The sequence below is a fragment of the Trachinotus anak genome, unplaced genomic scaffold, assembly GCF_046630095.1.
Source record: "Trachinotus anak isolate AG129_WGS33_773 ecotype Australia unplaced genomic scaffold, CSIRO_AGI_Tana_v1 ptg000008l, whole genome shotgun sequence".
In the NCBI taxonomy this organism is placed as follows: Eukaryota; Metazoa; Chordata; class Actinopteri; order Carangiformes; family Carangidae; genus Trachinotus; species Trachinotus anak.
In genome coordinates, this window is record NW_027273859.1 from 5,464,739 (window position 1) to 5,480,646 (window position 15,908).

At 41.1% G+C, this 15,908-nt stretch overlaps 1 protein-coding gene across 1 annotated transcript; it reads right to left on the bottom strand.

Annotated features, from left to right (window-relative positions):
• Positions 1–314: 314 nt before the first annotated feature.
• cds2 (CDP-diacylglycerol synthase (phosphatidate cytidylyltransferase) 2) lies at positions 315–15,331 on the bottom strand. Its single transcript, XM_071482047.1, has 13 exons — positions 15,118–15,331; positions 9,734–9,876; positions 7,794–7,890; positions 7,272–7,369; positions 6,177–6,316; positions 5,312–5,370; positions 4,530–4,612; positions 4,258–4,345; positions 3,928–3,996; positions 3,174–3,326; positions 2,645–2,764; positions 2,262–2,365; positions 315–1,916 (listed from the first exon to the last, which is right to left on the bottom strand). The coding sequence occupies exons 1-13, from the start codon at positions 15,187–15,189 to the stop codon at positions 1,781–1,783; spliced, it is 1,362 nt and encodes a 453-aa protein (XP_071338148.1). The 5' UTR covers positions 15,190–15,331; the 3' UTR covers positions 315–1,780.
• Between the last annotated feature and the right edge of the window lie 577 nt (positions 15,332–15,908).

Consider the following 15,908-nt stretch of genomic DNA (forward strand, 5'->3'; position numbering starts at 1 on the left):
TTAGAAATTCCACACCCCAGTTTGTATCGTAGCCTTTAAGGTAAAAGCGCAGTCTGAATGACATCACTATGACATCATCAGTTATTTTCCCGTCTCATTCCAGTTCGGCCTTCACGGTCTATGGTGGCTAGGAAGGGCCACATCCTCCAGAGGATGCGGGCCCTGAGTTGGGACAGAGCTTTAGTCTGAGTGGTACTGATGTTGATGTGCAAGAGTTGGTGTAGTGCTCTTTTAACATTTGCCAAAATGACTATAGACCATGGAAGTAATTACTTTTTGAAAGCTTAAAAGACAGAAGTGAACCCAACAGCAAAGAAGCTTCAGCTTTTATATTTTACCACCAAATCAAACAAACATTTGCCAGTGTCACACATATCATAGGATCTTCTTGGGAAGGAACACTGGTGTGTATACAGTAACCAACTGTATTGAGAAACTTAAATATCAGATGCATTAGAAGACAACCGGCTACTTTACAGCAAACGTTTCACTCAAATCAGTTAAGTTGACCAGTGATAGTCACATGTTCTGCTCTGCAGCTGTGACCATGGCGAGGTTACAACACACAGAGGCAGATACAGGCAGTGTAGAAACCATCACTGTGCCTTATTTACACTGATACAGTCCCATCCCAGCAATGTCACAAATACTGTAGAGGCCATACTGAACAATCTGAGCACCTCACTGAAAATGTGTAAAACCTACAAAGGCTCCTTGTTACAGATAAAAAGTCTAAACACAGATTGGGTCAATTAAACAAAAAATAAAATAAAACAAGACTGTGATCAATCCTCTACTTTTACCATGAAACAGCAACCAAGTGAAGGGAAGGGAGTGTGTGTCTACAGCGTGCTGGTGTCCAGTGCACTGGCCTTCATTCATAATAAAAGACCATTTTGTGTGGAGCTTGGCTAAACTGCTCCTTACTGCACAAAACTACCAACAGCTGTGAATCATCCACCTCAGAGACTGGATTCTGTATTTGTCAGATCAAATACTTCAGTGTAACTTAGTCGTTCATCTTATATTTCTGCACGACAACACATAAAAATATGATAACAATGACTTGCCCAAGCATGAGAGGCCTTGAAATGTTGAATGGCAACAGACACAGGAAAAAGAGACACACACACACACACACACACACACACACACACACACACACACAAAACATGGCAAGATGGTAAAAGTGAATTCAGCCTGAATAAAACAGACACGGACATGACCTTAAGATATAATAGAACATAGCAAATATAAAAACCATCTATGTATAAATAGAAACAATCACAACAAAGAAAATTAAAACTTAAATTTTGGGGGAGGGGGAGAGTAACATTACAGTGAGTAACAGGATTGAGAGCAGTGCATTAAACAAAAAAAATGTACAATAAAATATTAACACATATTAATTGGTATATAGAAGGTGTCTTGTTTACAGGTAGAAATGTACAGCTGACCGACGTTTTGTTCAACAGTGTGAATAGATACAAGTTGGCTATAATGGAAATCTGTAACAGTAATTCACTAATGAAACCTGAAAACACTGGTGTCAGAAACATGATTCATAAACACACACGACTCTCATACTCAAATGAAATGGAATGACCCAAGGCTGTAGTTATTTGTGGTTCTTGTTGTTGTTGTTTTTTTTCTCAGATGTGTTCTCGCTCACACAAAGCACTTTGAGCCTCCCGGTTCTCCAGGGCTGCACAGAACCCGCGGGTGGTGGTGCCGCCCTCCTCTCTGTCTCCCCTTCAGGGCGAGGCCGGTGTGGGCGGATCTAGGCGGCCGCCTCCTCCAGTGCTGGCAGCAGGCCCTTCTCCGTCAGGTGAGCCTTCAGGGAGTTGAAGATGTGGAGCTGCTGATCGACACGTAGGGCCAGGAGCTGCTGGATCACCTTGCTGGGATTGGGGCCCCTGAGAGAAGGCGGAGAAATGATCAAACATACAGCATCTTTTTACTAAACCCCTCCTCCAGACAGTGATTGTCCAACCACAGCTTAGCAACCGTAACATAGGCGTGGTACGAGTATCCAGCTTGCGTTTCTCAACATGTCATGCAGTGTACACAGAGCTATAGTGAAACAAAAACACAAGGGCATAGGTGTAACAGATGGATTTAAAGGTGTTTATCTGCTTAAACTTAGGCTGCAGGCGTTAGCATGTCTATAACTCACTTGCTACAGTAGTAAAAGCTTCAAAGGCTACGAGCTGACATAACATGTTCAAGTGTCACCATTTCATACAGATGTGTGTGTTTACCTGATAAAGCTCGCAATGTAGACATTAACAAATGTGGCCATGAGGTACTGGCAGTCGAATCGGTCCATAATGCCGCCGTGACCCGGGATAGTGTTGGCAAAGTCCTGAAAGGAGAAAGGACAGGACACGTGGTCGGAGTCTTCACGTAAAATAAAGATATTAACAGTAATAAAATAAGTTAAGTAAAGGTGTACATCAGGAACACCTACATAGAATATTTTGTGTGTGATATATTCTATGGCTATGCAAGACTATATGAAGTACACTGAGGATGGCCATGCAAATCTGAACAGGAAAAGACTCAGGCAGCAGCAGACTGAGAGTGGACTGGCTCTGTGTGTTTACTGTTTGGTGACTGAGGGAATAAAGTCCTTCATCTCTACCTTGATTTTGAAGGCCCTCTTGAAGCCGCTGGCAAAGAAGCCACCGAAGGGTCCTACGATGGAGGCGAAGGAGGAGAGAGCGATGCTGTGGATCTGGAACGGATAGAGGCGCACTGTGGTCTGTGGAGACAACAGGGAGGGATTGGATTAAAAGAGACCAGCAGCTACCAACATTCAACCACTGTTTTGAAGTGGGACTGTCTGATAAAGGGTTTTAACAGTTTTCTTTTTTTTTCTTTTTTCTTTTTTTAGTTCTGCATTTCTTAACTGGATTTGGTCATTTTTTTTTGTCTCTGGGCACTGAAACTAACATTAAAGTCCTGATTCAAATAAAATTTGTTCTTTTCACAGCATATGACATTTACTAACAGTGAGTCCACAGCTTCATGCACTGTGTTTCCATCCGTAACACAACGTGACAGGATATAATTTTCCTACATGACAGGATTCCTCATATTATGAATATTTTGGACATCAGTTTGACAGTGACTTATGGAGACAGATGAGGGAGACGGCAGGTGAGTCTTACCCATCCAGTGACAGACTCCAGGATGCTGGGCAGGGCGTAGTCCTGCAGCTGGAAAAGGTCAGACGGTTCACAATCCACCTGGAAACTGTTGGAGTCATTGTTGAACTCCACTGGACACACAAAGTAGCGGTAGCCGGCCATCACGTAGGAGAGCTGGAGGGAGAACAAGGCTCAGTTACTCTACATCACCTACAGCTACAGCACCAACCTGCTGGACACCACCTGTGGGAAACTTCACAGACTGTCTAAGTCAATGTACAGGTCATGGAGAGAACTTACCAGCCACTGAGAACAGCTGTATAATGTTTTTTTTGTCTGTGGGTTTATTTACTCAGCTATTGTTGAGTGTTTGCTTTTTGGTCTGAACATGATAATGTAGATGAACCATGAGTCCAAGTGAATGTCTGTGCAGAATTTGAAGACTGAGATATCGGGTTCACAAGAGTGGGACAGGCAGACACCCTGAAAACATAATGCCTCGGCACTGATATGTGATAAAAATATAGTGTGTAAAAGTACTTAGCAGGATAAACTGAATCAGCCAGCCCTGCTAACACATACTGGATCTCAATTTATCAACATTACAATACTGTACAGACCTCAAGTCTTTGTTTCATGAATGTGTGAATATTTAAGGACTTTTCAGGATCTTAGAAACTCGCAGGAAAAGTCGACTCTGTTGTGTGAGGACCAGAGAACACAAAGAGTCAAATTCTCTATAAAGTCGTGTTATAAAATGGAAATCACATCTCACCATGATGCCAAACACAATGGTGGAGAACAACCCTCCAATGAATCCCTCCCATGTCTTCTTAGGTGACAGCTGCAGAGGACACAGTGCACATGTGGAGACCAGGTTAATATATCACCATGTACCAAGCAACGCTTTTAATGTGTCTATAACATGAGTCAACACCCAGACCTCTAGATACTGATTGTGTTTGCCACACAGTACAGACTTGCCCTTGAATTACAACCAAAACTGGAAGAGAACAATCTTCAATACTACGTAGTAATTTACTACAAACATGTGTTCATACATTATTGATTTACAAAGCTAAAAAGCATGATGCTACAAACCGACCTTGATGAGAGGGGTGCGGCCAAAGAAGAAACCGAACATGTAGGCCATAATGTCGTTACAGATCACACAGGAAATTGGCACAATGAACCTATCCACACAAAGCAGAGCTGACATCATTATTAAGACTAAATGAAAACGTAAAAGTAAAAATTCAGTACCTAATTGTCTGTACGTGCTCACATGAACATAAAAATTTAACATCATTTCAGCATAATTAGATGCAGCTGATGAAGCTGTACAGTATAAAAGGAGACAAAGGGCTGTTTACTCACCAGATCATCCCCTCAAACAGGTTGTGAATGATAAGGTGAGACTGAGTCACCACAATCAGAAGAGTCACATGGGTCCAACCAAACTGTGAAGACAAGATTAACGAGGTGTGTTTACACTTGGATCAGTTTAAATTTGCATTCAGTTCAAAACAAACTTATCTTTATTATGTCAGAGCTAATTGAGAGTTTAATTCTGATTATTTCTTCACAGACCGGACGTAGAGAAACAACATTTTTTGAGACAGACGACTTTCTGGTGATTCATTTCTCTTGGAAAATGACTTTAAGATGATGTGAACTGACTCCACCCAAAGCTAACAATGAACAGTGGCTGCACTGTGAAAGGTTTTTCCAGGACAAACTGGCAGCAACAGAAAAAATGTAATAGTTTTATTACATCCACAATGTGAGTGGGAAATGTGTTTCTGCTCCTGGACAGTAAAAACTAGCTGTGCTCCTCATGTCCTCACTAAGAGACAGCAGAGGACTGAGGACAAGCTCAACTGTCAGCTGGAAATCTTTGTGTTTGTACTTGTGTCTGCAAAACCTGCCCAGAGTTTCACATTATTCTGTCCTGATTCTCCTCTCTAAAGACAGACTAGCTTTTCTGGCTACGACGAGCTGGACACAGTTGGCATCAACTATGTGCCACACATTTCTATTAGAGCGATCTCTGGCCCACTTCTCCATTTACTTGGGGGCCTGTGTTTTGGTTAGCCTCATCAATAATCCAGTAGCCTGGAGGCTGGTGGCCGGGAGGAGGCAGGGTGCAGAATACTCACCATGTAGAACTGAAGGCGGTAATGTTTCTTCACCAAACTCAGCACAAACATGCAGAAACCTGCAACAGCAGGACAAATACTGTATGAAATACATAATGAAAGGGACATAATCAGAGCTGTGGAGCCTGTAAGATGGAGGAGATTAATTCATTCAGAATCCAGGTCATCTTTGGTCAAACCCTGACTAAATTTAGTTTGACCTATTTCAGACAAAGCCCAGTGTTAATGTGCAGAGAGGACCTCGGGGTTACTGCAGCCATGTTTCATACTGCATACATGACTGAGGTGAGGACAGGATGTAGCAAAGCAGAGAGGACCTGAGACAGACAGAACTTTTACTGGGAGAAAAGAAGTTGAACCAGACGCACTGAAAAGCCTGAGAAGCTGCTCTTCTCCAACATGTTAGAAATATGTCCTGCAGATCTGAGCATTTTCTGGTACTTGAGGGTGTAACACCATGATCGTTCACACCGAAGACACATGAGAAAGCCGGGCCATTCAGTTTCATCTTGAATCTGGTTGGCAGCAGGCAGAGAGAGTCAGAGTGCTTCCTTCCTCACCACATCCTGTTTGGTATCAGTTAGCAGCTATAGTAGCTCTGAATAACTAACACACAACCTGCAGCACAGGAAGTGCAAGCTCTCCAGTTACCATGGTGTCTCTGAAATAACCAACTCATCTAATATGGTTCACGGCAAACCACAAAGTTATCAAGGCTGATGTTCGAGATTTTGATATTCAATTTCTTTTCCTGAACACAACTATTTTAATTGGACATTTATTTATATTTCTCCTCTGAAAAGCCTTAAATGATCAAACACTGAGAGCGACTGAGATGAGCCATCTTTTCTTCTGGTGTCTGTACCTGTGAGGTAGAGGGCGAAGGAGATGAATCGGTGGTATTTGCTGAGGATACGAAGCGGCTCCTCCCTTTGCACCAGTGTGAAGAAGTAATCTGTCACGGTCTCACCATAGAAGAAGTAGTTCACACACAGCAGGAAGTACCTGTGGGGCAAAAGGTTGGAGCGTATGTACACACCTTACAGGTTTATGACAGCAGCTGATCTGACTCTGGATTCAGTGTGCCTGCAGAAAAACCAGTCACAAGCTGCACTGTGGTGCAAACACACCTCACATTTTTTTGCAGGTATTTAACGTTGGAAAATATAATCTTCACAGGAATCCACCATGTGAGTAACCTGTGCTCATAGACTCATACAGAAAGAAACCCAAATAGTTTGCTATTCCAAAGCACCAACTGCACATGATGCTGTGACTTTTCATCAGGTTTTTCAGGCATAGTGAATGTCAGGACTCTTCTATCAGTCTATACCAGAGGTTTTCAAACTGTGAGCTGTGCCTCCCCTGGGTGGCGTTGACAGAGATGTGATGCAAAGATAGCGTGTGAGGTGACAGGGATAGGTACATGCTAGTGTGCAAACAAAAGGGCGTTACTGTATTTGAAGTGACTGCAGAAGTGACTGTGAAACACAGCTCACGGAGGAAATTCAAATTAGAAGCTTTAGCCCAGAATTTGTGCCTGTTTCCGGAGTTGTAACTCAGTCAAGTCTGAACAGACAGACATGCTGCATATACTTTTAGATTCAGAATGACTTTTGCACTTTCTGAGGATCAGTATATTTTATGTGGGGGGGGCACAGTGTCACACTTTGAATACCCCTGCTCTATACTGTATACCACTACTGCTAAAAATCAAACTGCACTGACAATCCACTGTATTGTTGCCATTTCTGATGATTGGCTTAATAATCAACCTTCAGTCTACTCAAGATTTAAAACAGGAGACAAACCTCAGGAAGTCTGCAACAAAATAAAACATGAGACAAAACAATAAGAAAGAAGCAAACAAAGAAATCTGCTGTGTTCATGACACCGGTGTAAAACGTGCAGCTGTTTGTGTGTGTATCTGTGTACTGTGTGTGTATGTGTGTGTCCTCACCAGCTCAACGTCCTGAACCAGGGCAGGTCGTAGGAGTGGTAGACGCTGTAGCCGATGGTGATGATTTCTTGGAAGCACTTGATCTGAACACAGAGGACCTGCACAGAGAAACTGTGTCACCACATATGAAACTAATGGAGCCTCAGAGCTGTGTGTGTGTGTGTGTGTGTGTGTGTGTGTGTGAGACACAAAATGGCTGGCAGACCCATTTCAAAGGAATTCCCACATGACAGGAGCAGCAGTCCTGTGTGTTATTACAGAGCCAGGATCTCATTAATCCATGAGATTACAATTTTCATTTGTGTGCCAGAGTTCGACTGTGCAGAACGTGCTACAAAAAATGTACAAGTCATTGAGAAAATAAACTGTTTTCGTGCCTTAAATATAAAGATTTAAATATGTGAGACAGTGGCTGATGTGTTAACCGTCACTCAACTGCAGCTACAAAAAAACATGATTTCACAGCAAACTCAGGAGCTGTCCAAGCGTCTGCACAGCACCATCAGTGTTGTTTGTACTCACGATCATCATAAGCACCATGGGGCCCAGGTAGATGATGAAGAAGAAGAAGGAGATCATGGCTAACGTGAGGATGCCTCGTACCCACCAGTTCTTCCATCTGAGGGAAGCACACAAACACTTTTGTTCAATGTCTACTCAAAGAATGAAAAAAAACATGGAGGTTAACTAGCGTGACCCTCAGTCGAGCGCCAAGACCACACACTCCTACACACGTCTGTGTAGCTTTTAGAACAGAAAAATAAAAGGAGAAAGGAAACCTGAGCGTTACACACAGTTCATACAGCTGCATGATTCCCTGTGTCGCAGCTGCTTTTGTTACTGTGTAATTTTATTAGTTGCACATTCAATGAAATACTGATGGAAGCTGCTGGAGCCATATGCACTGTTACTTACTATTACTAAATACAACTCTGTGTGTAACGCAGATTCATCACTTTCTTCCACCAGATCTGGATTATTATCTGATCTGCACCAAACTCGCTGGGCCTCATTCACCAATATCTTCTTAGTATTTTCTTAAATTCTTTCCGAAGTTGTTCTCAAGAAAACTCTACGTCAGATTCATGAGCGTGTTCTTAGACCACAGAATTGTGCACACCTGTGTTCTTAGATTGATGAATGTCAATCTCCTCATAAACGGAAACTGTGTGCCAGTTGGCCCTAATTAGCATAGGCAAACGCCCAAAAATGCCCTTAAAAGGGCATGAGAGTGAGTCAAAACGTGAGAACTTTAGTAGTTCTGTAGTGGAGGTGCTGCTGCAGGAAGTGAGCTGCAAACAAGTGGTAATATTTAGAAGCGTTAATTCTGGATATTAAATCACACACAAAAAGATGTATGGGATGCAATCACATATTCTGTCTATTTATGTCTATCTACTATCTGCAGAAGGGCGGATGAGGTTAAAAAGCAGTGTTTCTGACACCAAAAAAAAAAAAAAAAAACATTGCAAAATGCAGATGAGAGATGCAGAGCACTGTTTTTTTTAAAGAAATTTCTTCTTAAGAATGGTTGGTGAATGAGGCCCATTGATCTCAACATGATAAATATGTCCGATATTTTACATCAAGATCCAAACACTGGTTCCCGTGAGAGTGAAAAATGTCCTCTCTCGCAATGTAATAAGGAAAGTGATAAAAATAATTCCTGGTCCTGCCCCTTTAACTGGATACACACCAAAATTTAATGAGCTCTTCCCTGGCCTGTGCCCCATCCACTGAGTTTGGTGCAAATTGGATCAATACTTTTGAGTATAACCCTGCTGACAAATTACAGACAAACAGACACGGTGAAAACACAACCTCGTTGGCAGAGATGACGAACAAAACCAAACATTATTTGTTTAATAAATGATCCATAGAAGAGGAAAAAAAGGTCCAAATGAATTAGCTGAGACACTGAACATGGACAGGGTGACAATACTAGTTTCTGATTGGTTGTCAGTTGTACATTAAAACTGTAAATCAGGAAACACATCTGTTATTTCCATATATGACGACACCTCAACGTGCATTATCCCTTCCATGTGTTGTGGAGATTCATTGTGTGTATTGTGCAGAGTGACTTGTTTGACCATTTCCATAACTGCAGCTTTAAAAACAACAGTGTAACAGCACCCACACACAGATCACACATCCCAGTGACTCAAGTCTGCTGTTCAAAGAAAACTATGTGTGAGGAGGGATTCCTCTGTGTGATTCATAACACCTCCACATGTAGTGGAGCAGTGCTGAGCCCAAGTCCAGGAAAAAACATGGGCCTCCTGTTTAGGTTAGCAGCTCTATATGGATAACAACTGTCAAACATCTATAAATATATTTAGGGCAACTTTTCAGGGCAAGTTAATTGTACATGCTGAATGCTCTTCTTTACAGACGTATAGTTCAACACATGATGGACAGACAGCTTTCATTCCTGGTTTTCTCTTCAACAGTAACTGTACCTTGAGGAGAGTCCGGACAGGGCCTTGTTCAGAACCTGAGGGGTGTCATCAGGAGGGACTGGAACCTCTGGGACCCCTGAGTCCACCTTGGACTCAGTGTCTGAAACCCCATCTTTTTCTACCTTCAGCTCACTGTCTGAACCCTGATAGACAGACAGACAGACAGACAGACAGACAGACAGAGGAGAAATAAGACATTAGTAAAGATAAAATGTAATAAAAACATCCACAGAACAACTAACAGTCTTTTCATTTCACATATTTTTATTTAAGTTTATCTATCCTGAATTCAGTATGAGAAGCCATGAAATAATATAAGAATGGCTCTTCCTTGTATATCAATATGACTTTCAATTAATGTTGCTCCAGAACATTTACCTTAATATTTGCTACTATATAATATTTTGGCATTTGAGTGTATTTGAGTGTATTTGTATTTTTCCAGCAGCACAGGGTTTATGCAGCTAAAGAAATATAAATGAAGCTCTTCATTTCACGGTCAAATAGAAGTAAATACTATTTACATGACGACTGCCATGTGAGTGCCTCAAACTAAATCACATGATTGTGTATCTGTATCTAGGTTAAATGGCTCTTGGTCTTTTCTGCCCTTTACAGTACAAACACTCATCTTGCGCACACACCCCCTTGCACTTTGTTCCCCACAGAGAGGATGATCCTCAAACTAAATTTCTCATTGTTTTACGGGACTTAATTCAGAACAAACTATCATCTAACTTTCTGAGCTGGACACAGTGATCTTGAAATCAGTGTCACTTTAGAAGTAGAAATGAGAATTAATGCAGAGAAGAAGATGCAGATTTTTATTTGATTCATAATACACTTCCACTAATATAATCAAGTATAACTATAATATAACAACAAAATTAAAAACCAAATGTACCTAAAATGTCAACACATGCTTTTTAAATTCAAATAGCACTAAAGGACACAATCATAGTAACCTGAGCTACAAAATCTTCACAAAATGGTTTTATATGAAACAAGACTGGTCAGGATCTAAAGACTAGAAACCAACACAGGTGGTTTCAGTTCTGCATGATCTCACCTCTGCTCAATTTGAAGCTGCACTAGTTTTAATCCACAGAGCGATAAAGGTGCATGTTCTCTAACAGGCACAAAACAACTGTTACTGTGAGGACATGAGCTTGATATAATGCTGAAAGACTGAGGCTAAAGTTACATGTCACAGGCATGAAGTTAGCATCCTCACCTGCCGATCCAATGTACTTGTCAAATAAATATAGCTCTGGGATTGTAGTACAGTATCATTATTAAAAATGTTTTCAAAATGTGATTACGTTCTAACAGCACCATGTTTGAATACTTAGTAGGGAAACAGTACTAGGAACGAAGATATTACTACTACATACTACTACTACTACTACTACTACTACAGCAATGTAGTTAGCTAATGATAGGCTCCTTAGCTTTGGAGATAATGCTAAGTCACCACTGTAGTCAGTTAGCTAGTTAGCAAGACATGCTAACGTTTGCAGTTATAGAAGACGATCCTTAAATTTAATATCTGCTGCATATTGTAAGTGTTGTTGTACTACAGACACAGACACACTGCTTTAAGGTGGGAAATTCAAAGTTTGACAGGCCTGCCATGACTAGTCAGGCTGCTATGATTTGACATTGCTGTTGTGGGGAGGGCTTCAAGCGCAGTCCACAGATCCCCACTCAGAAGGGCTGGTCAGCCAAAATAAGTGAAAACATCTGTGTGGGTGGATCATGGGTGTGTAAGGCATTTGAAGCCCACTGGGTCAAAACTGTATAGTCCAGTCCTTTCATGAACCCCCTGTATGTGTATTCAAACAAATGCTGATATGTCATTGAACAAGCAGCCTCAGGTTCAGCGTATCAGAGATGGACATACTGTATTAAGCAAACAGCAGCAGTGCAGGATATTGTGTGGGAGGTTGAACACTGCGCCAAATCATCTCTGTCCATATTGTTGATTTCTCAGAACCATCTGTTCACTTGATAGAGACTTGCTCAAACACGCTCTGCTCTCTGCTTCTCCATGGTAACAACAATCAAAGGATGGATGTCATCAGACGATGGCAGCTACACATTGTTACAGCTGCTCTGGTGAAAACAGAGAGGTTTTCTCAGGTCAGTCTGTCCTTTCACTCCTCACCCCCCACTGACCTCTCTGCTGCTGGTGACAAAATTAGGCTCACACCTCTCACCTCACATTCACACAACAGATGGTTCATCTGCTGTGATGCCCACTCAGTCTCACACTTACCCTTAACTGTTAGACACTGCTACATTACTGCAGCTGGAAACTTTTCATATCAATAATATACCTTTGTTACTTTTCCAATAATGGCATACCAGTTATTTTGTCTTATTCTGCTGCGCTATCTTATGTGTTTTTGTGTCCTTTTCCGTGTTTACCTTTACAAGGGTGACAGTGAACATATTGCAAAGACTGGGCTTGGAACTGTCATTATCAACAAAACTGTGATAATGGAACCACTTCATAATTATGTTTTTATGCATGTAAATCTGTGTAATGACAAATAAATAAAATGAGAACCACAACACCACATTACATCCATACACAATGTCATGGTTCATTCAGGTGTCTACAGGTTATAAAGGCACTCTGAAATGATGCAGCAATATATTTCAGACAGTGGACACTTAATGCTCAGTTTTAGAGTGTGATGATACAGTGTCATTTTTAAATTATTCAAAAAATGTGCATAATATACATTAACAGGAAATCAGTCAAATTGATTCTACAAGTGTATTGCTGCCACCAAAAATGATTTGGTGTTTCTTATTACAATAAAAATAAAAAAAGTCTATTGACATGGTCTTTTTCAAGGTATTTTATATTATGACATATTTTTCTTATTACCAGATAACAAATTAATCTGATTTAACAAGGTTTTTCTTGTTATAGCATGGAAATTTTGTCATTATTGTATCATATTGGATTTAGTCGGCTCATTAGAAAGATGTAATATGGAGGTTGAGGATCACATTTTGTCATCTGCAACTGTCAGTGTGTGTCCACTTCTCTTAGCACTAAGCAAAACACTGATAACAAAACTGGCCACCACATCTCTCTGCATCAACTCAGATACAAGAAATGTACAGTTTACAACATTTAAAAATTTCACTGACTTTCCTTCAAATTATCTAAAATTATATAACAAAATAGTATAAACTGTCAGCAACTGTCAAAACACTCCAAATGAATGCAGAAGCATGCACAAGAATACACACACACACACACACACACACACACACACACACACACACACAGACTCATTCTCCGCCTGCTGGTTTCTATGGAGACGATATCCGTCATTCAGGATGCTCGAGTTAAAAATAGGAGCTCGTTTCACATAAACACTCCTCCCCTTTCAAGCTTTCTGGGAGACGAGCGGTAACCCTGACTGTCTTTGTTTTGTCTGTCTCCACTTTATTAAAAAAAGGCTGGATCTGCAAGCTGTGACAGGATGGGCACAATTACGATCTAATATTGTTATAATTATGTTCTTTAGTGGGATTTTAGAGCTTTTAGACCAGGGCATCAAAACTCAGAGGAGTGTGGGTCCTTCGACAAAAGGGAAAGACAAGGTTTGTCATCCAGGTTTTCAGCTGTGTTGTGCTGAGTTCATCAGTCGCAAACATTTAAGAGCAACTGCTTTGAAATGTTTTGAAGGGCTAGGACCACGCAGTAATCTGATGGTCTTCTAGAACAAGACTTTCCAGTACTGCGTGCAAGGACACAAAATGTCTTTTAACTGGAACTGTACACAGCCAGATGATGCATCAAGCTGATATCCAGTGTGGTGTTATGTAGTTTAATCAATGTGACTCAGTCATTATTGGGTGAATGGAAGTACAGAGCACTACGGTGTATGCTAACCACCATAAAAAGTACCTCTCCCGAATTACATCCTCATTTTATACATTGATGTCATTTTCTTTAGAGCTTGCCCTGGAAAGCTCGTCCAGATGTAGATGTCACAGCAGGGCCAGAAGTGATTTAATAATCACCTCTTTTTTTTTTTACTTTTCCTTGATATGATCACTACGTCACTGAAAGGGGGTCCACTAGATCAGCTTAATGACCTGCAATAATGAACTGCATCATGTGGGTGATTCTGTCTGCCATCCTCCTTCACCTCAAGCAGCCATAACAATTTATTCTTTCCCTAAACTTCCACATCACCTTATAGGACAGTTATTGTAATGAACTCATTGTGTAACTTGACAGCCACTCCAACCAACTTCAGTAAGTACTCTCAACATTGTTCTGAAACACATCACAACACAGAGAAAGGGAAGAAAAGGCAGCACATTAAGAAAAAGCACTAAGTGCACTACACTAGTAAATCAACTATTCCCCTGACATGTGCGGTCTGTTGTTGGGATGTAGCTAAAGCCTCAACTAATTTCCCATCTGCTGTAAGCTGCCCTCCAATTTATTGTAATTATGTCTTCTCCTCTCAGATAGATCCCCACCTCCATCACACCATCACAGTAGAGCTCCTCTGGATCTGACTACTCACTGGGAAACAACTGAAATCAGTATTAACAACAAAGACAATGCATTTATTTACCCTCAGTTTCAACATAACCTTGTTAGATAGCAGTATGGCTGTTGTTGTTATTGTAGCAGTCCGACCAGCCAAGCTAATGTTGTTGAGCAGTCCTACAGTAAACAAGCAGACAGTTGTCTTTAGTACAGTTCTGTTGGAAAAACAGATAATAGCAACGACAGGCTTCACCAGTTGTTACATATTGAGTGCTTCGCTTCAGGCTTTTTCAACACTAATGTAGTTCTTATGTTGGACCGTGTCCGTGTACAGCTGCGAAAATCGTACCGGTCATCAGTCAAATAATTCACAATTTACTGTTGCTTTGCTTAGCGGCAAATAAAGAAGACGATTCAAATACAGCTTAAGATTTTATAGTATAGAAGGAGAGTCATTCGATACATCGGCATATACCTGGTAACGAAAACAGAGCTAAATGCAATACAATATCAACTTTAATACGTGGCTTGCCTAGTGTTTTCACCGCGAAATCACACCCAGGAAGACGGTGAGTAGCATCAACCAATCAAGTCTAAAATTTCGGTAAATTGGCGGATGATTTGTACAGCGCGCTTCAGTGGATCGTAACAGATCTTACATTGTAGCTAAGTAAGCAACCGTGTCCGAAGTAAACACATGAAAATCACATGTTTCAACGGATTCTGACATGACTTTGTCTCTAGCTAACGTTACACGATCCAATAACACTAATGCATTAGGATAGCTAGCTGGCTGGCTAGCTAGCGTTAGCATCACTTCCAAATGGCAGGACTGAGTCCTGGCTAAAGCTACCTTGTCCTCTGACGGCTGCTGTTGTAACGCTGGGTCGGTGTCTTTGGCTCCACGGTGCCTCAGCTCTGTCATCTTAGCAGATCGTAGCTTAACGACGACAGCGAAGGTCCTGTGCCTCCGACACACAAACTTGTTAAACTGACCGACAGATGTTGTGGTAAGATCCTGGTGAGATTTTGTACAGCAACACTGTTCACTCGAAGAACCCAATCGATGTCAGTATCCAGGAATAAACGAGAAAGAAAACTTCCGGTTTTCAAAATAAAATCTATGTAATACAAAATGTAGATAGATAGATAGATAGATAGATAGATAGATAGATAGATAGATAGATAGATAGATAGATAGTATATATTTAATGTATTACTACATTACATAAAATAGCTTAATATACTGTATGTTGTACAAAGTTGTGCAAACAGTGGAGTTGAACCAGATTGTATAAAGGTGTGAGTTCTCTGCAGAGTTGTAAAGAGTTGTGAAGAGTTATTGCTGTTGGCAGGAAAGAGATCGTGTATCATCCTTGTGACAGTGGAATAGTGCTCTGCTGCCTGACCAGTGATCAGAGGGTGTTCAGGATTATCCATAATGGATAACACTTTGTCCTCCTCTCCACCATAACTTCAAAGGTGTGACGCCAATTACAGGGCTGTCGTTCTTGATCAATTTATTCAGGCTGTTGGTGTCCATAGACTCAAATGGACGTGGACTCAGGGTCTGAGAAGTGAAGTGATTGCAGGTGTGCCTTAAAGGGCAATACCACTGAAGGCCACTGAGGACTAGAATCTCTG